Raw genomic sequence first — 24,845 nt, 5'->3', positions numbered from 1 at the left:
TCTGAGACAACCTTTCAAATGTAAGTACTCCACTAAGGCACCTGTAGTTCACAGGGCTACGTCATCTACATTCAGAGCATAAGCCAATCCTGCTGATGCTGGAAAGAATGAGTGAGGATAGACCTGATCTTTCTTTCTGTTTTAAGAACTGAAGCAGTTTCAAACGTTTTAAGATGCGAAGGCCAGCATGCAGAAGTTAGGAAATGCCTGAACTAAGATTGCCTGGGGAATCTCAACTCTCTACCCTGGCGTGTAACCTGTGCATATTAAGGCCTGCATCACATAGTTCGCCCCCCGCACTCATGGTGATATTGAGAATAAGACAAACGACACAGAAGGATTTCTCTTTTTTTATTTTAACATAAAATCTACCTGTATAAAAATAAATGGAGCAACATTAAAAAAATACAGGTATTTTGCATAGTGTTCCCAATTTAAATTTTTTTTCTGTTGCAAAAGTACTGGGTAATACAATACCAAAACTACTATAGTTCTACTCTTTTCTTGGATACCAAGTACATATAAAAATATAGACCTCCATTTGGTGGGCGGCAATGATTTAACGGTGTGAAACTCGGCTAGGTGTCCTTTATTTCTCTGCCACTCTAATATAAACTAGAGATGACAAAAGAAGAAATTCTGGGGGTTTATTTAAAAAAATTAAGTTGACACTTCTGAGACCATCATAGTGCATCCAATACCCGTCTATCTGGAAGGCCGCAGAATAATGGTGCTCCTCTTTATTAAACAGTGTGGCACCTTCCAGTAAATACCTGCGAATAAGAGAAGCAGACATGTAAATTCACCTGATGAGGGATGCCTTGCATTCGAGACCTTGTCTGCCTTTATTCATCCCCGCTGTGTGGGGGGTCCAATAACAGATACCACCCTAAAAATCCTTGTCTCTCATGTCAAATAGACATTTTAATATGCATGGCAGGCCACTAGCCTGATAGTAAAAGAAATGCTGTGTTAACATGCTAAGACCTGCAGTAATAAAACAGCCTCTATTTCAGGCAAATTTATCAACTGAAGGAGAAGGCCGCTTCGGATATGAAACAGATTAAGGCAGGGATGGGCAATTATTTGGACATGTCAGGCCACATAATGAGTTTTGGTGACTTACTGAGGGCCACATACTTTGTCTCCTGTCCCCCTACCCCATCCTTCCCTTCCAGTGTAGAAACCCTCTACCTACATGGCTTTAGCACACCCCACCCCACGCCCTGGCAGCCAGAGTCCACCTGCCACAGTTTTAGCCTCCAACAAGTCTGGACCCAGCAGACACATCCACAGCTGCCCAAAAGCACCAGGCTTCTGGGTTAGGGCTCCAGGCATGGTGGGGGTGAAGGAAAGGGTGTGCTACAGGTCTGGGCTGGGGTCAGCGTGGAAGGCTGAAGCCACCTGCAGCTGTAACAGGGAGTGCTACAGCTGCGGGCCAGTTCAGGCTTCCGCACTGGTGGCTACTGGGAAAGAGAGAGAGAGAGAGCACGAGAGAGCATGCATGAGCGCCTGACACACTGGAATTAGCTCCAGCTGCCTGGCACCGGGCGGCTGCTGGAGCTGAAGCCACTGCTTGCCCACAGGCCGGATCCATTTACTAGGGCTCTGCGAAAAAGCACCATTTCGTTTCGACTTCCGTTTCACCATTTTGACGGGACAGTGTTTCGCTTTGAGTTCTGTTTCGTTCAGTTTCAAAAGCGCTGTTCCATTTTGTTTCATCGAACCTGTTCCTCTGTTTCGACATTTTGCCCATAGGCTATAATGGGGAAGCACAAAACTGCCTATAACTTTGTCATTTTTTGGCAGACCTGGATGAAAACAGCAGGGATGGTAGCCCCTTCTGAGGGCATGAAGCCTGCCAGGTTTCAAGGAGATAGGTGCGGGGGTTTCTGGGAAACTACACCTCAAGCTGCTGACAAGCAAAATTTGTGACGTGTGACCGTGTGCGTGTGTGTTAAGGTGCTGGGGCCTCTACATGACACAGCAGTGTGCCCCAAGAGGCTTCCTCTTCCCCTACAGCCTCAGTCCAGTCCACCACTTGAACTGACAACAGGTAATAACTTAGTAAGCAGCGCAGTAGCAGCAGCAGCATCTCAGGCAGCCAGACAGTCACAGTCAATATCAGAGGAGTCCTCCCCCCTCTCTCTCCTTACTTTCTGCTTCCCTGCAGGCAAGCCCAGCTCAGCTTCGAAACTCAAAACGTTTTGACTGCCCTCGTTTTGTTTCAAGGCTGTTACGAAGCCCTTTGTTTTGTTTCGATTTCACTGTTTCGAGTTCGAAACGAGTCAAAACAGTGTCAAAACAAAACAGCTGGCAAAATTTAGCACAGGCCTACCATTTACTTGACAAGCACCCGCCCATGAGCCAGATCCAATCAGTTGGCAGGACATGTCCGGGCTGCAGACTGGTTTTTTCCACCCCTGGTTTAAGGGGACTTTGGAAACTGGAAGCTACCAGTAGCTGACAGCTAGCAAAGGCTACATCCACCATCTCCTTCTCCATATGGAATCCACGGGCCCACTTCCGTTTATGGATTACTTAGGATCACTGTTAGTTTCATATCTTCTAAGAGTGATTTCCTTCATTAGGCAATTGGGAGAAGCACTTACTTGTGGTCGGATAAGGCCAGGTGATACGGCACATACGTCAAGTCTTCAGACTTCCACTGCTGCATATTTAAGACAACAAAGGGAGGTGCCCCGTGGCAGAAGATTCTCTGGGTGAACTCTCTCAACCCACTGCATCTGCAAGCACAGCAAGAAAAAGCCAGACGATAGGATGGCAGACAGTGAGACACCGGATGGTCTGACTGTAGTGTTACACCTTCTTTAGACATGTTTTGTCTTGCAATTGAGTCTTACTTGTATATAATGTTGGGCTGGAAGGTTTAAAGGCTGTCACACTTGCTTTCCACCTACAGGTAATCACAGGCAGGCATGCTAGCCATGCTCAGGCTTGGCAGAATTCGATTTTTATTTTTTTAAATAATTTTGATGTTTATTTTTAAGCATTTGCTTCGATTTTTATCAATTTAAGTTTTCAGGATTGTGTCATTTAACCGCCTGCCCTGACAAACATAACTAGCATAGGGCTGAAGCCAGCTGGGCAACAGTGCCACCATCAGTCCTGGCTCCACAAACTGGTAGCTCCTTCATCCACTTTGTCACTTCCTCTTCCTTTGCTCCCAGTCCTCTGCGGTTTCTGGGACTTGTAGTCCAAACTACAGTCAGCACGGTTCCTTAGCGCTACTTCCCCTGTCGTCACACACTCCATCAGCCATCATTTTTCTCACATCTCCTTTCTATAAACTTTGATTGTTGACGATGGAAATATTTTTCATCAGTCTACGAGTGTGAGGTGAAATCAATGTTCATCATTTACCAATAAAAATCTGGTAAGCCAAGCCATGTTTCATACTGGCCGACTAGAAGCACCTATTCAGTGCCCTTATGGAGGAAAATGGGGTCAGAGACAGCCAAGGCTGGAGAAGCAGGACTTGAGAGAGGAGAGGGCTCCTGGGGGCACAAAATGGGCTGGAAAGGCAGGTTTGGAAACCAGGAGCAAGAAAATGTCCTGATGGTTGTGCCTACCGTGTTGAGGAAAACAGGACTTGGCGAGCATGCCTGGTAAATGGAGGAGTACAAAGGAAACACCTTCCTCAGAGCTTCAGCTTCTCCTGATAGAAACAGCCTGGCAGGGCCCCAAATACTGACTCTGTGCTCATCCTTCCTGCTTTATAGCACATTACCAAGGTCTCCACCTACTTCGCACCTTTCTGCTCCGACCAAGCAAGCCTCTGGTTGTGGGATTTGCCAAAGCATCTAGGGCAGCTAGACTCCACCTGTCACTGCAATAGCAGCCCCGCTCTCTACCTCATTGCTCCCAAATGCATGACTGAGAGCACAGGCTGGGCTCCTCCCTACCCACGCCCCATCCCACACGCAGCCCTCAGACTTTCTACCACTTCTCAGTCATCCCCCAGCTATCCACATTGCTCTTCCCAGTGCCCTAGATCAGTGCTTCTCACCACGGTGCTGCGTAATATTAGCACCGTTACACATGATTCACAGGATAAACCCAGAGATTTCAAACAGGAATCCACAAGGGCAGAAACCTGCTGATCTGCTGTGGGCTCTCCAAGTTCTCTGCCTCAAAAGAATTGCTCCAGTATTTTTCTGTAGTCAAGAAACAAGTGAAAGTGAAAAACTGGCATTTTCTGGAGGGAGGGCGGGATGCAGCTTGAGTTGCAAACCCCTACCCTAGTCTAGTCCCAACCCAAACTGATTCTCCTCCACAGATTCAATCGTTCAAGACTTCCCTCAAATGTTTTCCCTGGACTCGCCCTCACCGACTGACCGTGCTTTTCCCTCTGCAGTCATCTCCATGCATGTCTGGGGATGAGGGGAAGCGGCATGCAGCAATGTGCTTGGTAGGCAAAAACAACAGAGCCATAGGTGCACGTTTCTCTCCTGCCTGCATGTCCACAGAAGGCAGCTCCTCTTCCGGCACCCACGTGATTTCATGGAAAGACCCTTGCAGCACGAAAGACTCACTAGCATCTTTGGGCTAAGCCCCAGCATAGAAAGCTTCAGCTTGGACAGGGTTTGCTTAACCAGGGAGCAAATAAAAAAGAAAAACAGACAACCCAACATATTAGCAGACTTGTAGCAAAACACACTTCAATACTCATTACTTACCCATACTGCTCACACAGCTCTATCTTGGAGCAGAATAATTCATCTACTGCCAGCTGAATCAAGTCTCCATGTGGGATCTCTTGGGGAGGGCTGAAATAAGCAGGAGCATTCGATCAGATTGATTCCATAACTGCAAAATATCAAATCATTTAACCCCGGGTGCATATACCCAAGCCATTCCCAAACTCAGGACACTAAACTACACATTCCACAAAAAGAAAGATTCAGGGGAAAGATCACGAATTCCTGCCCAAGGACCTAGTGGCTTTAAATTTCACTGCTGCGGAAACAACTTCCTCGATTCCAGAACAACTTTTCCTCTCGCCCCCGCAAAACAGCTCATCTCTACAAGGTCACCGTATTAAAGACTCTGTTAGTGAAATTCAAGTCTTTCATTTACAGAGCCATAGCCAGCTATTCATGCAGGGGTGGGCAGTTATTTGGGGCCAAGGGCCACATAGGGAGTTTTGATGAGCTGTCATGGGTCGGGTCAGCACCAGCCTCCCCCCTCTGGCAACAACTCACCAAACTCCCTCTGGGCCTTTGGGCAGGCAGGGAGCTGTATTCGGAAGTGGGGTGGGCGAGCAAGGCTAGGATCGCGGGGCCAGGGCCAGGGCTGAGCGGGGCAGGGTGTATGGAAGTGCATGTGGGGTGTGAGAGGAGCGTGTGCGCACTGGGGGTGCTGCCATGGGCCGGATCCAGTGGTCCAGATCCAGCCCGTGGGCCGTATTTTGCCCACCCGTCTTAACGGTTATCACCTTTTCACTTTTAAAATATATTTGTTCAGGAAGTTCATTATGCAATTAATAAAAGCAACAGGCTGTACTCCATTCTGTACCACGCCATAGGCACCCACGACATCTTCATAGCACACCCTTCCTCCCCCTGGTTTTCGAGTGGATCCTAGGACACAAATAGTTTTTTTTACCTGAGCAATGTAGGCTACAGAGCTGAATATAGATGTGGGGCCTGGTGTCTGGCAGTTTATTTATTATAATTTTTTGCATCTAGACCAACAAGGGCTTGTTACTGCTTGAGCATTTTTACACACTGTTATCAGATTATATTTGTGCGCTGAATCTAAAAAAAAAAAAAAAAGGGTGAGACAACTACCATAAATCCCATCAGAAAGGCCTTCTTGAGTAGCATGCATGCTTTGCCAAGGAAGCAATGTCTACCTGGACAGTAATAAGCTTGTAGGCTGCAGCATTTCCATTTGAAATGGCCAAGTTGCGCCTTCTATCCCTCTGGCCCTTCCCACTCCTTTCTCTGCCTCATTGTAACCCCTCTGCCCTCTCTAATTGCCCTGTGCCTAAACTGCAGTGTTGCTTTCTACCTACGCTGGAGTTCTCTTTAGTCTGCTTCCTGGACCGCTTTCCCTTGGGCAGGTTGCTCATCATAGCCAGGTAAATCTCTGGCTCTTGCATGGTGACAGCTGTTGCAAACAGCAATAAGAATAGCAGCTAAAGCTGTGTTTTCTTCTTCTTGCTTTCCCCCCCCCTCTTATTTTTAGGGTAGATAAAAAACACTTGGAAATAACAGGTTCTGTAAGTTGTTTTAGATGCGGGAGACAAACTTGTCTGTCCATGTTGGACCAGTTAGGAGTATTTAAAGCCCATGTCCATATTATGGAACATCTGTACTGCAAGGGTATTACCTCTGACTTAAAAAGTTTAGCTGCATGCTATTTTAAAGCTTTTTTTTTTTTTTTTAAATGATGGACTGGTCAAGAGGGACCGGAAACACTCCAGATTTGAGCGCAGGCATTTCCAGTGCTCCGCAAATCTGAAGCGAGTCCACAAAGCCAATGCCAAAACCAGCAGCAGTTTGGTACTTGTCGTAGAAGCTCACGTGCCGCGCGGTGTGGCCAATATGCCGCAGTTGTGACATTATGCGAGTATCTAACACACAGAAGAGCCAAGCAAGTTAAAGACCTCCTGGCTGCAACAAACAGGGGTGAGGGAAGACTCGCTGACGGTGCTGCTATCCCTAAAGGAGCAAGCACGCTCCCACAGTTCCTGCTGGACACAGTTGGGAGTTGGGTGGTGAAAGCACACTGCTACCTCTTTCACCGATCTATTGCATTAACCACCCAGAGATACAATTTTGCTTAATATATTTGATTAACAAATTGTTCCTGTGGTAGGACTGCCTTCTGGTGACTTCGCCAAAAGTTCACGTGTATCCCGCACCCCATCCAAATACACAGGGGTGCAGTCACACCGTACGAGGACAAACTTCATGCTTTGCTATCATGTGTCCTTAGTTAACAAAGTGAAACTGGTCAGAAACTTCAGCTGGTGCAGGCTTCAATAACCAGCTCGCTGCTGTGGGAGTTCCTGGGCCGCACAGTACCTCCAGCATGTGGAAGTGTTAGTTTTGGCACCTAAATGGTGGGCAACTTGTAACTGGCCCTCTCCCCCCACATCTTCTGGCCGGTTATATGTTATATGACATGTTATAATCCATATTATATAGATACGTTTATAATCCAAGGTGCCAGAGTCCCTTAATTTCAGGACAAGGCGGCTACCAAGGGACTTTCTGTAATTATCCTCTGGCTTTGACACTGCCACCCTTTTTGCCCAGAAAAGCAACCTTTTGCAATACGGTTAGAGGTCTGCAAAAAGGTGAATTCTAGCCAGCCTACTGGGAAAAACAGGCATTAGGTTTGACAACAAAGCAGGGCACACGAGTAGAGGTGCTATTGCACTTTGTTTTGAGGAGCAGGCACTTCTAAACCCTTTTTAAAAACCACCCAGAACAGTTTTCATCTCTCATGCCCCAAGCTAAGGCAAAACAGAGCCCAGTCAAAGCCAAGCACTCTCAAAGAATCGGCTCAGCATCCAAAGCAGCGTGATCTCTACCACTCTGGTCTGGACCAGGATTAGAGGCACCCTTTTCCTTCTCTCTGATCGGACTGCCAAGCCAAACTTAACGCAGGTCCTCTTCTCTAAGGCGTCTCCAGCAACTTCTCTGGAGACGTGACTCAGCACAGAGCACTCGCAGCAACGTAGTCACAGATGTATTCACACAAGCTCTACCCTTACAGGCACTTTGGCAGATAAAACAGATTGTTTCACGTTGAATCACAGCTCCCTTGAAAAGAGAAACGTGTATTGATCTCGGGCCCCTGCTCCACATTAGATGCATTGTGCAACTGACTAATTGCACAACTAATCGAGAGCAGCAACATGTGCAAAGTAATTATCACATGATCAGAATGCCTCTCCAGCTTATAAAAAGAGCCCGTCAGCTATCAAGTTAGTGCCTGAAAATGTGCAACAACTCTACAGCTGGTTTCTATCCAGCTTTCCTTTGAATGTGCAGCAAGGCCTAGAGTTACAGCTCAGCTCCTGCAGCAACTTACTTGATGTTAATTGTTTTCTGCTGATCTTCCTGCGTGCGTGTAGGACACCTCCAGTTGGAACAGTAGCTCTCCTGAATGGTGGACATGAGCGTTTCCAGGTTTTTCGTGAAGTTGTCGTGCTCATTGCCAAACAAGTCGATCTCCAGCGAGGCCTTGTGAACTTCAGATTTGTACTGTTGTTTCTCCATCTTGTCCCAAATCCAAAGCAGCTTTACAGTTGTAAAATTGTAGGAGTCCATTAAGTAAAGAAAACAGTCTACAAACTCTCTCCCCAAATGAAGGGAGAGCTCCCTGGGGAAGTGCTCGTTTTCGTGCAGGATGACGTACAACAGCATCAAGAATCCGTCAATAGTGCATGTGTTTTTCAGATGTATCTCGACGTAAAGTGGCGTGCAAGATACCGCTTTGCGGCCAGCTTTGATGGTAAACACCCCTCCCCAGGGGAGCACGGGCCTCCAGAACGAGCGGTCCTGGTCGTTATTATTCTTAATGGTTGCCTTGATCTCCTCAAACAATGTCTTCATCCTGCAAGGGAGAGAAGCACAAGCATGCTGTTTTAAACTGGTGGTTGCAACAATCAACTTTGCTGAAGACTCAGCCTTAGGAGCCCCCAGGTGCCTCTTAAAGAGGACCTCCAGGTACTTCCAGGATTTAGGAAATATTCCCAGCCCCTCCACTTCTGGCTTTCAAACAGCCCCCCAACCCTGCCCAATTCATCATCAGATGTAAACTGCGCACTGCCCAACAGACATTGAGCGGGATACAGCTTTGCCATGGCAAGACACGCTTAACCTGTCAGCACATCTCCGGTGCCACTACTATCAACGCTGCCCAGAAAGAAACCACCAGGATCCACGGCTCCAACACAAGCCTTTCTCAAAACGTGGTAGATCTGATCTAACGCACCAAACGGCCTCACAGTAATGCCAGGGGCGAAACTAAACAGCAACAGTGCACGTGAATGAACTAAATTATATATGACGGAGACATATGCTCCCCATTAGGAGCACGTTGCTCAAGAACCACCCGCTCGCTGACTTCACTTCACTGGTGCTCAAGGGACGTTTACCTAACACCTTTAAAAGGCAAACTCGGGGAGCGCTTTCCCGGCGGCAGGGCAGGGCAGGACAGGGGGCGAGGGCTGCATGGCATCAGGGCTGACAGTACTCTCATGTCGAGTTCAGACAGTGGATGGTACAGGATGTTTTGCACAGGCCTGATCCTGCCTCGGGCCAGGGCCGGACTAGATGTGACCTCTGAGGGTCCCCGCCAGCCCCGTTTCTCTAGGAGTCTGTGAAAAATTCCTGTGAACTGCTGTCTGTGGGGTCAGACGGCACATCACCTCACCAACACCCCGTGTCCCACGGCAGGGGCTATAAACCTGGCCAGCAAGGAGGCTCTGGCCGGGAGGGTCCCCGGGGCTGCTTTTCCTCGCCCTACTTTGTTCCCGTCTCCAAGCAGAGTATCACTGGGCAGTGTCCACTGGCTCCTCAGACCCGTTTGAGGGCAAGCGGGTGCCGTCCGGTGACCTCTGATCACCTTTAGTACCGTGAACGCCACACGCCCCCGGAGGCTGGGGGGGCACAATGAGCTCCCGCAGGCAGCGTGATGCTGTCAGCAGCAGAGGGGGGTGGCGAGCGCCAAGCAGCGTCAGCGACCACCTGCAGACACTGCTGAGTTATGGCGGCGTCAGCAGCAATCAGGGACCGCCCGCAGGCGCTGCTGATACTTTTTGCAGGGGGTGCGCCGCCAAGCTCAGGGGGTTTACCGCCAATCTCATGGGCGAGGCACTATTAAACTCACGGGGGTGCGCCGCCAATCTCATGGGCGAGGCACCACCAAGCTCACGGGGGTGCACCGCCAATCTCATGGGTGAGGCACCACTAAACTCACCGGGGTGCACTGCCAAGCTCATGGGCAGGGCACCACTAAGCTCGCACGGGTGCACCGCCAATCTCATGGGTGAGGCACCACTAAACTTACCGGGGTGCACTGCCAAGCTCATGGGCAGGGCACCACCAAGCTCGCACGGGTGCACCGCCAAGCTCATGGGTAAGGCACCACTAAACTCACCGGGGTGCACTGCCAAGCTCATGGGCAGGGCACCACCAAGCTCGCACGGGTGCACCGCCAAGCTCATGGGTAAGGCACCACTAAACTCACCGGGGTGCACTGCCAAGCTCATGGGCAGGGCACCACCAAGCTCGCACGGGTGCACCGCCAAGCTCATGGGTAAGGCACCACTAAACTCACCGGGGTGCACTGCCAAGCTCATGGGCAGGGCACCACCAAGCTCACAGGGTGCACCACCACACTCAGGGGGATGCACGTGCACCCCCTATGCACTGAAAATCCGTAGCACCCTGGTTATGAACCAGCGCCCTCCGCTCCCACGCCTGCGGTGCGTGATGTGCCCCACCTGTCACCTTTGCTGCAGCCTCCCCGCCCCAGGGAGGCGGCAGGGCACTCCCAGGAGCAGCCGGCCCGTGGCCGGGGGCTGAGAGCAGGGCTGTCCCCTTCTCCGCTGGCTCCAGCAGGGAGGCCGCCCCCGCGGGTCTCTCCCGCCTGCAGCTGCCCAGCTCTCGCCGCACCCGGGAGCTGGGGGCTGCCCCCGCCCCGCCCCGCCCCGCCGGCCCGGGAGAGGCTCCGGCGCGCCGCGCCGCGCCCCGCCCCGCCTACCTGCCCCGCTCCGCCGCCAGGGGGACCCCGCGGCGGCACCCCGGCCGCGAGGCCCCGCTGCGTCAGCGGCCCCGCCCACCCGCTCCGGCGCGCCGGGCCCCGCCCACTCGCTCACATCAACGTGACGGGCGGGGCCGCGCGACTCGGCGGCAGGGGGCGGGGCTGACGTCCCCGGCCCCGCCGGGCGTTTGTGATTGGTGCGCGGACGCGCGTGCGCTTGGAGCGCCCCAGCCCGCCTGCACACACGTGCGTGGCGCGCCCCAGGCTGCCGCCCTTAAAGAGCCCGCGCGTTTTAACAGCAACAGCTGTAGAGCTGTGTCCCAGGGACAGGGCGGACCAAGGGGGAAGCCTCGTCCGGAGGCAGACCCCAGTCAAAAGTCAAAGAAGAAAGAAACCTACCTGTTGCAGGGGTCCAGAGGAGCAAGGAGGCGCACCAGGGAAAACCTCCTGTGCGGTTTGTCAGCCGCGCCTGTATCCAGCTGGAGCCGGGTGACGTCTCGAAGAGAAGTCAGCTGGCGAAGTTAAAAACCGGCCCCAGGAGCCGAGGTGGGGGCACGGCGAGTGGAGCGTGTCGTGTCGCGTCGCGCCGCGCCGCCGTGGCTAGCATTGGCAGTGGCAGCGGCAGTGGTGGAGGATCTCCGTGTCAGGGAAGACCAGCGAGGTTCAAAGGCACTGGCAGCGGAGCCAGCACCGGCAGTGAGAAGGGCCGGCGCGGGAGCTCCGGTCAGAGTCGGCAGGTGCTGCGACTTCAAGGAAGAAGCAGGTCCTGGAGGGGATAAGAGAGACCCCAGCCCGGGTGAAGGCGTGGGTCCTGGCCCAGGAGACGCACCGGCTTAGGGGCAAAGGGAGTACAGGATTCTTCCCGCGGTTGCCCCTCTTTGCTTTGCTTTCTTGTCCTTTCCTTCCCGCATTTCTTGCTGTTATTCTTTTATTTTGTTTTTCTCGCAGTGGGTTGTTCCCTTGGTGTGGGGCTTCTCCGGTGGTGAGCATTCGGTTCCTGCCTTTCCTTCTAGTTAGATCCATTCTGTTACCTGCCTAGAGCAGGGGAGCCTAGCACTCTACACCAGGCTCGGGGAATCAGAGATCCCGTTCGGAGGCGGAGGACCATGTGAGAACGCGGCAACAATCAACAGCGTCCGTCGTGGACTGCGCAGGGCATCAAGGGGTAGCCCCGAAGGCAGAGCGTCACCACACCGTCCGGCTCTGGCTAGAACCCAAGGCGCTGGTCGACGGAGCGGGACACGTGGGTACCGCGGAAGACATCAAAAGGGGCCAGTCGTAAAAGATCCTGAGGCCTGTCTCGTGGGTTGGTGTGTGGCTGGGGTTTACGGGAAGTTGGAGCCCCGTAGGCATCCACCAAGACACGTGAAAACTCTGGAGGCATCCTCCGAGGGGACCCCCTCCACTGGAGAACCATCTGAAGTCGTGGCAGGTGAGTTTGGGGGATGCCCAGAAAGTCACTGAGGAGCTCTCCGGGGTCTACATGAGAGCCCTAGGCTAGTAAGAACAGTTGCCCAGGCAAAGGTGGCACGGGACCGGATCATCGAACAGAGACGGGTAAAAAGTGGTGCATTGGCTACAAACGTGGAAAACCCAGACATAGCGGCCTATGCCAACATGCAGCCAGCAGCCATGGCCTCCCCAGATATCCTTGGGCAGAACCTACAGGTCCTAACCCAGATCTTAGACTCACAGCAGCAGATGATGGATCGCCAGCAGGATTGGCTCTGGCACAGCCTGGCATCCTTCAAAATGCCAAAGATGACCAGGGACGATGACCTGGAGGCCTACATCGAGGCATTCGAGCAGCACGCCCTTATGACGGGGCTGGACAAAGGGTACTGAGCCAGCCAACTGGGAGCGCTAGTGGTGGGCAAGGCCCAGGCAGCATACTGAGCACTCCCGAGAGACGAAGCCCGTGACTACAAGCGTGTGAAGGCAGCTATCCTGTACAAGTTGGAGATTAATCCGGAACATTACCGCAAGTTGTTCCGAGCCAAGAAAGGGCCCAACGAAAGACGGCCCCAAATACTATAACAACTGCTGTGGGACCTCCTCGATAAGTGGGTGAGCCCAGCGGGGCACGATAGAGAGGCCCTGGTGGATCAAATCCTCCTGGAACAATTTCAGAATGATCTGGAAAAGCGGACCCAGCGCTGGGTTTGCCAGCACTCCCTGTGCATGTGTGACAACGCCCTGAAGTTGGCGGAGGCTTTGTGGCTTCCGAGGTCAGCTACCCCAGGGAGAGGCGGAACCCAGGACCCCTTGCAGTGGTGCCAAAAGAGCCTGAGCGTAGGTGTACGCCTAACCCGGGGGGCAACTAAGGACACTGTATGCTTCCGGTGTGGCCACTTCTCGAGAGAATGCCCCAGTAACCCCACCAAACGGTGGCTCCCCGATACTGGACAGAGAGTGCAAGCAGAGGGACGGAGATCTCGAGACCAGTGAGCCCATGGATTGCAGCTATGCGGTTGGGGGAGAAGACGTGACGTGGAGACGCCCCGTGGTCAAAGCCTGGGTGGAGGGACGCCCCGTACAGGCTACGTTGGATTCAGGATGCGCCCAGTCCTTGGTAAGGGCTGACTTGGTGAAGCCCCGAGATAAGCGAAGGGCCAACCCGGTAAAGGTGGCATGTCTCCACAGAGAAGCCAAACGAATTAACTGGCAATGGGTGCGTCTCCGTGTAATGGAGCATCAAGGGGAGCTTCTGGTGGGGATAGTGCCCTAGCTAGCCTGCGAAATGCTGCTAGGCCGGAATTGGGTGCCGCTATACGACACCCTGGATAGGGTATGCAATGCGGAAGTAGTGCTCAAGAAGATCCAGAACCGAGAGGGATGGTTACGCGAAGTGGAGGAGAGTGAAGGATTGGCGGATGGGGCAGAGGACATAGACCTCAGCAACACTGCCAGCAGCCTACAGTTTCAAGAAGCACAAGAGGAAGACCCAGAACTTAGGACGCTGTGAGTACAAGCCAGCGATGCCCGTGACAGCCCGATTACGCAAACCGATGAAACCCCACGCTTCGAGGTAAGAAACCAACTTCTTTACCGCGTGCAAGGGGACAAGCAGGACAAGAATGAGGGCACTCAGCTGGTGGTACCTACTCGATTCCATCAGGTTGTGTGGCATTTGGTGCATTCTAGCCCTGCAGGAGGGCACCTGGGGCAAGACAAGACCATCACAAGGGTGACTAGGTGGTTTTTCTGGCCAGGGGTGGGAGAGGACGTGGTTCGACAATGCGTGGCCTGCACCAAGTGCCAAAAAAACTAGGGCTGAACGTCCTACGTGGGCTCCCCTTCAACCCATGCCCCTCATAGATGTGCCTTTCTCATGGATAGCCACGGACACTGTAGGACCACTTCCCCGCAGTAGCGCAGGACATCAGTATATATTGGTCCTTGTGGACTACGCTACTCAGTGCCCAGAGGCAGTCCCATTGCAAGCTGGGACCGCCCCATGCATAGCTGAAGAACTGAGAAAGTGGATAGCTAGGATGGGGATGCCAAAAGAGATATTGACCCACCAGGTGCAGAATTTTATGTCGGAGGTACTGAGAGTAGTGTGTCGTACACTACAGATAAAACATCTCCGTATCTCAGTGTATCACCCCCAAACCAATTGCCTGATGGAGCGCCTTAAAAGAACAATAAAGTGGATATTACGGCACTGCATACAAGGGGATCCCCGGAAGTGGGACCTGCTCCTACCGCTGGTGTTATTCACCATCAGAGACGCCCCTCAAGACACGACCAAGTACTTCCCGTTCGAGTTAGTGTTAGGACACCGCCCAAGGGGCCTCCTGCAGGTCCTAAGGGAGAAATGGGAACGGGACGCTGGACACACACAAGAGCCGTGTGTTCCTACAGAGGGTACAAGTGGCACAGGACCTGGCGCGAGAAAATATGTGGGTAGCGCAGGTCCGCCAGAAGGAGAGATATGACAGCCACGCCAAAGAAAGAGTATTTGAGCCAGGGCAGAAGGTGCTGGTACTTCTTCCCACTTCCACGAGTAAGCTCTTAACTCAATGGCAAGGACCGTTCGAAATAACCCGGAAAGTTGGACCAGTGGACCCCGAGGTGTACCAGCCAGATCACCTGTGAGAAAAACAAATCTACCACATGAAACTTCTCCGGGAATGGCGAGAGCCTGAAGGGTGGGCCGCCTTTACAGACGCTGACAACGAAGATCTCAGAACCCAGGGAACAGGTAGGGGAGGCCACCCTCTGAAGCCGAGACCCAGGTCAGGATAGGGGAGGAGTCGTCCCCTCTTCAGAGGTGGGAAGCCCGAGCCTTGGTGGCAGAGTACCGGGATGTGTTCCGTGAAGAACCTGGGTGGGTCCGGGGCACCTTCTATGCCATAAAAACCCTGCCCGGAGCAATAACGCGAGAGAGGTGGTGACCAGTGCCCCACCACCTGGAAGTGGTCCGTAAGGAGAACAATTCGATGTTGGAGCAAGGAGTCATACACCCATCAAGGAGTCCCTGGAGAAGCCCTCTGGTCCCGGTGCTCAAGCCTGACAGGACCTTGAGGCTGTGTGTGGACTACAGGAGGTTGAACGCCACGGCAGTCTTCGATGCATTCCCGATGCCCCACGTGGCGGAGTAAGTATGCATCGGAAACACTCAGTACATCATGACCCTTGACCTCGCGAAGGGTTACTGGCAAATCTCTGTGGCCAGGGAAGACCAGCCAAAGACTGCATTCGGGACCTCTTGAGGACTCTACAACTTAGTGCAGATGCCATTCGGGCTCCATGGCGCAGCCACAACGTTTCAACGCCTCATGGACCAAGTCTTAGTGCCCCACGCCAAGTACGCCACGGCGTATATAGACGACATTATCATGTTCTCGCAGACCTGGGTTCAAAATAGGAGGGCCCTCAGAGCCATCCTGTTAGTTAAGGCGAGCTGGGCTGACAGCTAACCCACGGAAATGTGCCTTAGCCCAGAAGGAAACTAAATATCTGGGGTTTTTGGTCGAAAGAGGCAAGATCAGACCCATGGCGGACAAGATGGAGACAATCCGCGGATTTGCCACCCCCCAAAACTACCTTCAGCTCAGGTCCTTCCTAGGTTTAACTAACTACTACAGCCCGTTTGTACCCTGTTTTTCAGAGCTGGCTGCACCCGTCGGAGGCTCTTAAAGTACGGAAAACAGGGGTTGTAAGATGGACAGAAGAAATGGCTTGGAATTTTGAGCTGTTAAAAAAGGCTTTGTGCAAGGACATCCTAATACATGCGCCTAACTTTCGGAAACCTTTTGTCTTGCAAACAGACGCCTCATAGACAGCGGTTGGGGCCGTTCTCACCGAGGAGGAAGAGGGGGCAGAGAGACCAGTCGCCTATGCCAGCTGCAAATTACTGCCAGCAGAGATGACGTACGTGACACTCGAGTGTGAGTGCCTGGCAATTCGGTGGGTGGTGGACCATTTCAGGTATTACCTGATGGGTAAAGAGTTCAAACTGGTGACAGACCGAGCCCCCCTAAGATGGCTAAGCACGGCTAAGATGGACAACACCCGGATCACAGGGTGGGCTCTGGCGCTTCAACCATATACATTCCATATAGTACACCAGCCAGGAAAATCTAATGTGGTGGTGGATTTTCTATCCAGGTGTGCAGACGAGGCCGGGGCCGGCAACTCAAAAAACCAGATCAAGGTGACCACCGATCCGCCAGATATGGCCCAAAGGTGGGACAACAAAGCGCCCCAAGGCAACTTAAAGGGGGGGTTGTGTCCCAGGGACGCAGGGTGAACCAAGGGGGAAGCCTCGTCCAGAGGCAGACCCCAGTCAAAAGTCAAAGAAGAAAAAAACCTGCCTGTTGCAGGGGTCCAGAGGAGCAAGGAGGTGCACCAGGGAAAACCACCCAAACAGTTTGTCATCCGCGCCTATATCTAGCTGGAGCTGGGTGACGTCACGAAGAGACATCACCTGTTGAAGTTAAAAACTGGCCCCGGGAGCAGAGGTGGGGGCGCGCCAAGTGGAGGAGGGTCGGCAGGGAACCGCCAAGTGGACTACGTCCCGCTGCCACGGGTAGTTTTGGCGGCATTAGCAGGAGCTGCAGAGGATCTCTGTGTCAGGGGTCACTGGCGAAGATCAAAGGCGCCGGCAGCGAAGCCGGCAGCAGGAGCAGCGGGGGATCTCCGTGCTGGGGAAGACCGGCGAAGATCAAAGGAGCCGGTAGCAGAGCCTGCACTGGCAGTGAAGCTGGCACCGGCAGTGAAACCGGCAGAAGCAGCTGCAGAGGATTTCCGTGCTGGGGAAGACTGGCAAGGATCAAAGGCACTGGCAGCGGAGCCGGCAGTGAGAAGGGCCGGCGAGGGAACTCTGCTCGGAGGCGGCAGGTGCTGCGACTTCAAGGAAGAAGCAGGTCCCAGAGGGGATAAGAGAGACCCCAGCCAGGGTGAAGGTGTGGGCCCCAGCCCAGGAGACGTGCCAGCTTAGGGGCGAAGGGGGCACAGGATTCTTCCCACAGTTGCCCCTCTTTGCTTTGCTTTCTTGTCCCTTCCTTCCCGCGTTTCTTGCCATTATTCCTTTATTTTGTTTTTCTCGCAGTGGGTTGTTCCCTTGGTGTGGGGCTTCTCCGGTGGTGAGCATTCAGTTCCTGCCTTTCCTTCTTAGTTAGATCCGTTCTGTTATGTGCCTAGAGCAGGGGAGCCTAGCACTCTACACCAGGCTCGGGGAATCAGAGATCCCATTTGGGATCCCTCTGGCTAGAACCCAAGGCGCTGGTCGGCGGAGCGGGACACGTGGGTACTGGGGAAGACATCAAAAGAAGCAAGACATAAAAGATCCTGAGGCCCAGATCCTGAGGCCCATCTCGTGGCTTGGTGTGTGGCCAGGGTGTAGGGGAAGTTGGAGTCCCGTAGGCATCCGCCAAGACATGTGACAGCTCTGGAGGCATCCTCCGAGGGGACCCCCTCCACTGGAGAACCATCTGAAATCATGGCAGGTGAGTTTGGGGGATACCCAGAAGGTCATTGAGGAGCCCTTTGGGGTCTACACGAGAGCCCTAGGCTACTAAGACCAGTTGCCCAGGCAAAGGCGGCATGGGACCGGATCATCGAGCGGAGACAGGCACAAGCTGTTGGGACTTTTTTTTTTTTGCTTCATTTGCACCTCCCTGTTCCCTCCCCGAGCTTTCGTGCCCTGTTGGGTTTTGGCTGTTAGCCTTGCTCTCCGGTTTTCTGTTGTCAAACCAGCTCCTGGCTCTTCCCAGGGCCACGTGGCTACCTGATCGCTTCCGGGACCAGAAGGCCACTGTCCTGTTACTGCAGCTGCTCAGAAACTGTGTCCATGGGGCTCGGTCCAATCCAGACCGAGCCAACGGGATGATTCGGAGGCCTGTCTGTAGCTTATTAATTCAGATTATGAAGTGATGACTATGAAAACCTGCTTTATAACAAGTGCCTCTCCATTGGTGGGTAGCCACCTCTGCAGATGAGGCCTCCCACAACGCAGGCAGGGCAGGTGTAAAATCTTCACAGGTAGTTTATTGAGGACGAAAGAGCAACTTTCCTCCAACTTGGATGATGCATCTAAAACGTAACAGGGCGCAAAAGCTTGGGGAGGGAGCAGGGAGGTGAATGAATTGAGGTGAGGACCTCCGTGTGAACATGGGACCCCAAAGACGAGGGAGAAACGTAATGGAGAGGAGCCTCAAACTGTGCCAACGTGTCAGCACTTGTGTGTATTGCTGGAGTGAAGTGGGAGCCAGCTTCTTCATCAGACATGCCATAAATTAGCCCCGTACTTGTGTGCCACTCCAATCCCCCTTCCCTGCTGGCTCTGCTGCTCTGCTTTTTGCCATATCTACAGGTGTGCTGCCTGCCCCCTCTCTGGTCCACTGCACACCAGGCACAGAGGCAGTCCGTGCCACTTGCGCCACCCATGCTATAATTATATGTGTGTGTGTATGCATATATATGTGTATAAACACACACACACACACACACACACACACACTCTTGCTGTGTCTGTAGTGCTGCTTGAAGGTACACACAAGCATGATCCTGAGCTTCATTCTGAGCCCTGCTACTGCCCTTTGTCACTCTATTGGCAGCACACAGGTGTTGTGGAGAGGATTTAGCAGCCAGCTGGGTTGCAGAGGTAATGCAAGAGGTGCTTAGTTAGGCCTGGATCTCCCCATCCTGCAGCTCCAGGTGGGGGGCTGAGAAAGGCACGTTACCAGAAACCAGTGTGCTCCAGCAATAACCCTGTTTGGTGGCTGATCTTCTGGGGGCTACTGCAGCCAGGTGTCGTTTATAGCACCTGTCGGGCTTCCCCAAACTGCCTGGAGGGGGTTGTCCCCAGATGAGTTGTAGGCCAGTCCCTGGCCGCTCCCCCCTACCCACAGCTGTGCCAGCTCAAAGCTAAGCCTCTCCCTCCTCCATGGCCAGGAAAATCCTACCACAGTCTCAGCGTGTGCAGGCTGCACTGTTGATTCCTCCCTATCTTTGCAATCACGTGCAGTGCGGTGCACACCTGTGCTGCTTCCAGCCAGTCACCCACTGAAGCAGAGTGATGCAGCCTATGCAAGATCCAAACAGAAGCCTAGTTGGTCTAATAAAATATATCACCTCTACCCTGAGTCCTGCTTGCTTTTAGAAATCAAAATAAACTTTTCTAGCCGCTAGATGTCATTATTGCTGCAGCACAAATGACTTATTGCATGACTTGTCATCCTCCCACAGAGGATGGGTTTTCATCTAAAAGCCTCTCAGAAGTTATTTTGATGTGTCTTGTTTTAAGCTCCAGCTACTTAACAAGAAAAAGCATTGTGGAAATATGGAAGCAGGTGTCAGGATGAATATTGTTCATGATGGTAATGGGAGAGGGAAACTTGCTGAGTGTGTAGGGAAGGCTGCAGCTGTCCAGTGTATACTCTCCTTTTTATAAAAATAGCCTTTTAAGATCCCCAGTTAGCTTTGATTTCTAAATGCTCCATAAATGTTCCTCAATTGCAACAAAGCTGCTGGAACATCTGTGTTAGACTGCATGGGACAAAGTGGAAAATTCTTATACAAGCGTCCAGCCTGGTTCTTTCCTTATCCCCTGCTCCCTGCCAGGTACAGAGAATTGTATGACTTCCTTCTACCTTTTGCTAATTTGGGGCCCACATTAACACTGCTTGCTTCCTTACAACCCAGTCTTTCAGCCAGTTCCACTGACTGTATTACATCCAGTATACATGCCCACAGAATCAGGTCCTTGTTGAGCTCAGACACCCTCTGGTTCTAGTCACACTGCAATTTTTTACTTTGATTTTGCATGCAGTCAGAGACCCCATCCCCTAACTGGCTACAGGTAACATGTTTCAGTTTCTGACCCTGCAGCTACTGGTTGCATCTGCACCTACCTCACTGGTGCATTTTAGGAAAACCTGAGCAGTGATCCAGTTTATCGGTGGTCCCTCAATACACGGATGGCAGTCTTCCAGTAGACAGGGAAGTCATTGGTGAGTCTAGAGATGACTGGAGAGGCCAATCTGAGATCTGCACGGTTGACTGGAGACATGGCTTTCACTTCCAGAAGGAAGGAGTGGATCCTGGTGATTCCAGAGTGCCTGGAAGAGAGAGACATACTGCAGCCTCAATACAAGCAGCATCTGGAATGGGACATTCTGGGATTGGATTCTGGACAAATTGTCTGTACAGATTGAAGAGCCTGATCCAAAGCATGCTGGAGTCAATGGAGAAACTTGTATCACCTACAGTTGGCTTTTGGCCAGGGTCTGTAGGTACAGTGTTGTGCCTACTTGGCAAAAATTAAAAAGGTGGAGTCTGAATCCAGTTATAGAACGGTGGTTTGGAGAAAAGGAGATATTGGTGGGGAAAGGAACATGAGAGCAGTCTGCAAATATTGGAGAAAGATAGGTAGCTGTATTAGTCTGTAGTCACGCAGAAGGTGGGGTAGATTTGCACTGTCTAGACTACCTAAAATCAGAGATGTAGAGTGTAAGCTTTCATAAGCAGAAGGTTTACTTCATCAGGTGTTGTGAAGATGCTTATTTTAGTTTTTGTTATTTGAGAGGCCACTATAAAGACGAGGGATAACAAATGTTAATGAAGCACTTTGTAAGTGCAGGTTCCTTACTGTAAGGCAGTAGACCACTAGAACAAGCTGCCTAAGGAAGCGATGGAGTCTCTTTCCTTGGAAGTGTGCAAGCAGGAGCTGGATAAGCATTGAACTGGGATGTGCAGGGGGTTCAAATTGATGATCCTGGAGGCCCCATCTAACTCCATGGTTCTGACAAGCACAAGGTAGGAAGAAACAGTGCGAAGCAACTGGCCAACAGTGAGAACCATGTCGTGAATGGGCACATACCATGTCAACACCCAGCCAGGTCCATGACTGATAGCAACCCTGGTTAATTGTCAGGGTAATGCTAGGGCCAGGGTGTCTGACTGGAGTTCGCCCTCAGTAACTAATGCTGAATGGGGCCCTTGCACTTTTTTTTAAGCCACCTAAAGGGATTGGGGTTAGTTAGATATATTCCATTTCTAACACAAGCTACTTTTTTGTCTGTCTTCCTTGTGTTTGTCACCTTGAAAAGGACTATATCTATGTTTAGACTGGGATCCTGTCTTTGAAAATCCCCAATTTAATATGTGGGAATCTGGGTGTTGAATTCACTGGCCATCGCACTAGAACCAATACCCAAGTACAGCACTTCCTAGTTATACAGAGAGTTCTGCACCACTCAATATCTTTAACAGCTTCAAGCCAAAAAACAAGAGCAAACAGGGCCCCTTCTTCTTGGACTATTAATGTGTGATATTTAGGATGTCCCACACAGCGTTCCCCTAAACCTGTGGCGTTCAACCCCCAGCCCATGAGCCAGATCTGGTCCCTGAAGCCAAGTCACCCGGCCTGTCGGGCTCCCCACAGCTGTGAAAATGTGGTGGTGAGGGAGCAGTTGTCACTCACCTCCTGGCAAATTGCAAGAACTGTGGGATAGTGGTGGCACACTGGGCCAGCCAGAGCCACACGGCCCAGTCCTGGCACACAGGGCCTGATCTGGCTTGCAGACCGGCCCTGTACCATTCATCTGGCCCATGGAGACAAAAGGTTGAGCACTGCTGTCTTACACCCTTGTCCTCTACTGGGATCAAAAGATTTCTAGCAGAATGACATAGCAAAGGAATGAGGACAAGGGAAGAAACCTGTGCTGCTCTGCAATTGAAAGTTTTAAAGAGGAGAAAAGTACTCATGTGCAATGAGTTTAAGGGAAATGAGGCAGGGTACATTTGTACCTTATGGCCTAACTAAATCAGAGATGTATATCATAAGCTTTTGTGAGCCCAAATTCACTTTCTCAGGTGCTATGATGTAGCCTAATTTTTCTCCAGGAAAAAAATTGCCTTTTGCCGCCATCTTGAGGTCAAGTGGCAAGCCACAGATGCAAAAGAGCCCGCTCAAACCATGTTATGTCTCCAGTAAATACTATTTTATACTCATGGGCAGATCTAGAGTTTTGGAAGGGGTGTGCAGATGGTGAGGTGCATCACCATGTACAAAACAACACATATTTTTTCTCCACTTAAAAATAAATTAGAAGCTTTACAAATCTGCCAGGGGCCTAGGAGTGTGTTGTTCAGTTTAAGATTGAAGCAAAAAACAAATATAACTTAATTGCAAGGAGTTAAAAATAATCTGCAGTGCTGTAAAATAGGAGCTTCACGAGCAGGAGCAGCAAACAGGCAGCAGAACAAAGGTTCGCTTGATGGGTGGAACAAGACATCAACAAAAAAAAGAAAGGGTTGTGGAAGGAAGATCTGGAAGGGATCTGGGGGCTGGACTTGATCCTTCGGGGTCCCTTCCAGCCCGAATGTCTATGAAATCTATGGATCAGGTAGATGATAATGAGCCATGAGGCCAAGTGACTCCCTCAGCACTGCCTGATTGGAAATGCTGCTGCCACTGCCAAGCAGTTGGTTTGAAGCTTTGGGTGGACTAGAAGTCAAAGGCAGGTGCAAATGCACCAGTACAATCTCCCTGGATCCACCCTGTTTATACCCTATCCCTGCTCCCCTTTCCCCACCCATCTGGAGCAATATAACAGTGATAACTTCAATTACTAGTTAATTCGTTCCGATTAAGTTATTTTGCTCAATGTATTCATATTAGGTTATGTTACTTGTCAGTTGTATCCGAGGCCAGACAGTAATACAGCTGTTCTTAAGGAAACACATTCCACAATACTGCTTTGCACATAGAGGACGTTCCCAACTGGTATACTGGGAGCATCTAGCAGCCCACAGGTTTCAATACTTTGATCAGAAAGAAATGACAAAGAAAGGTGTGGGTTCACTGCTAAAATATGCAGGGTGAGCTACTAACAGCGAACCTAAGGAAAGCAGAGTTGCTCAACAACTTTGTCTCAGCCTCCATTAAAAAAAGGTATTCCAGCCAGACAATTAACAAAAACTATATTGACAAAGAAGTGGAAGGGCTCTTAAAGCCCTCGTCAATGATCTTTACAAGGCTGTGGGAGATCGGCACAGTTCCAGACAAGACAACTGGAAAAGGGTCGATATAGTGCCCACCTTTGAGAAGGGCAAAAAGTGGGACCTGGGAAATTATAGACTGGACAGCCTGACTTCAGTACACAGGAAGTTACTGGAAAACATCTGTAAAAATGGAAAAAATCTGGAGGAAGAAGGGCTAATAATCACTAACATCTGACATGAATAAGTTAAGAACAAATCATGCCATATCAAGTTGACTCCCTTCTTTGACACAGTCACTAGTTGGGTGGATGAAGGGAATGAAGTGAACATAGTGTATGTGGACTTCAGTAAAGCTTTTGATAAAAGTCTCACATGACTTTCTGGTAAGCAAGCTGGAGAAATGTGGGCTGGACAATATGAATACAAAGTTGGCAGATAATTGGTTCCATAACCACAAGCAAAGTGTAATTATAAATGGATCAAGGCTGGAACGACAGGAGGTTTTGAGTTGGGTTCCACAGACGTCCGTCCTTGATCTGTTGCTGTTTCACATTTATATTAATGATTCGGATGCCTGATAAGGGATCTTTCTGATCCAGTCTGCAGGTGACATGAAGTTGGGAAGGACTGCAAACATCAAAGACACAAGTCAAATTCAGAAGGATCTTGATGGATCGTAAGGCTGGACTAGAGACTACAGGATAAAGTCAAGCGTGTTGGTTGTAATGGTGTTGGTCGAAGGACATAGGCAGACACGGTTCTTTGCATGAACGTGCTATCCAATTTTTCCAACTATTTAGTTGGTCTAATAAGAGATATCGCATCTACCCACAGAAGGATACGTTCAATGCAGACAAAGCCTTCATGAAGCTCAGCAGTTCTGTCTGGTACAACGAAGCCGGGCGCCCTGTTGCTCCGGGGGTGATCTCCGTGGCGCAGAAATACCCCTGCACCGCACGAAGAGGAGTATTAGGTTCTGACACGGGAGGCGATCGTGCCGCCCTGCCGCCCAGGCCTCACCGAGAGCCCTGCCTGCCGTTCTGGGCTCTGCATTTGAAGGATGTGGAGGAAACAGAGAGGGCCCAGAAGCGAGCAATGAACATGCAAAGGAGTCGGAAGGCCAGCCGTACGAGGAGAGGTTTGAAATGCCAGGAAGGCAGATCCAGATGAGAGCTCAGGAGTAACTCCCTCGGTGTCAGAGCAGTCTTCTCTTCTCATGCACTGCTTTATCGCTGGCACCGGCCAGGTCCTCGTCCCGGGCGTGCGGCGCACGTGAGGAGGCGGTCGGCTGTCTGTGGCACGTATGGGGCTGTCCCTTCAGCCAATCTTATAGTGTGGCATTAACGTGCATCGCTCCAGAGTGAGTCTGGTTTAGGTGAATCCATTAATGGCGGGGGAGCGCCTACACCAGGGGGACAGGGTGCTGCTGAGCTGCTCCACTCGGGCCTGCGCCTTCCGGCAGGGCCAGCCCCGCTGCTGCCTGCCCAGCGACCAGGCCTAAGCCCCGCCCTCTGTCCGTGTCCGCTCCCGGCCACGTCAATAAAGTTTTTCGAGCCGCTCCCCGGAAGTGCCGCCCTCCCCATGCTCCCATTGGCGGAGCCCGCTGCCGCTCTCCAGCGGCGCCCAATAGGCGGGCGGCT

General features: G+C 51.6%; 1 protein-coding gene across 5 annotated transcripts; it reads right to left on the bottom strand.

Annotated features, from left to right (window-relative positions):
- Positions 1–338: 338 nt before the first annotated feature.
- C2H14orf28 (chromosome 2 C14orf28 homolog) lies at positions 339–24,691 on the bottom strand. Of its 5 annotated transcripts, XM_019495865.2 has the most exons (6): positions 23,578–24,691; positions 20,112–20,318; positions 8,071–8,595; positions 4,701–4,790; positions 2,613–2,747; positions 339–773 (listed from the first exon to the last, which is right to left on the bottom strand). In XM_019495865.2, exons 3-6 carry the CDS (start codon positions 8,592–8,594, stop codon positions 590–592), a joined length of 933 nt encoding a protein of 310 aa, XP_019351410.1. In that variant the 5' UTR covers position 8,595; positions 20,112–20,318; positions 23,578–24,691; the 3' UTR covers positions 339–589. The 5 variants fall into 5 exon arrangements, with proteins under 5 accessions (XP_019351410.1, XP_019351419.1, XP_059579397.1 ...); XM_019495874.2 differs by lacking the exons at positions 20,112–20,318; positions 23,578–24,691 and adding an exon at positions 11,149–19,428; XM_059723414.1 differs by lacking the exons at positions 20,112–20,318; positions 23,578–24,691 and adding an exon at positions 10,750–10,817.
- Positions 24,692–24,845: the final 154 nt, after the last annotated feature.

This window comes from Alligator mississippiensis, chromosome 2, assembly GCF_030867095.1.
Source record: "Alligator mississippiensis isolate rAllMis1 chromosome 2, rAllMis1, whole genome shotgun sequence".
Classification (NCBI taxonomy): Eukaryota; Metazoa; Chordata; order Crocodylia; family Alligatoridae; genus Alligator; species Alligator mississippiensis.
This window is presented reverse-complemented; position numbering and strand designations above follow the sequence as displayed.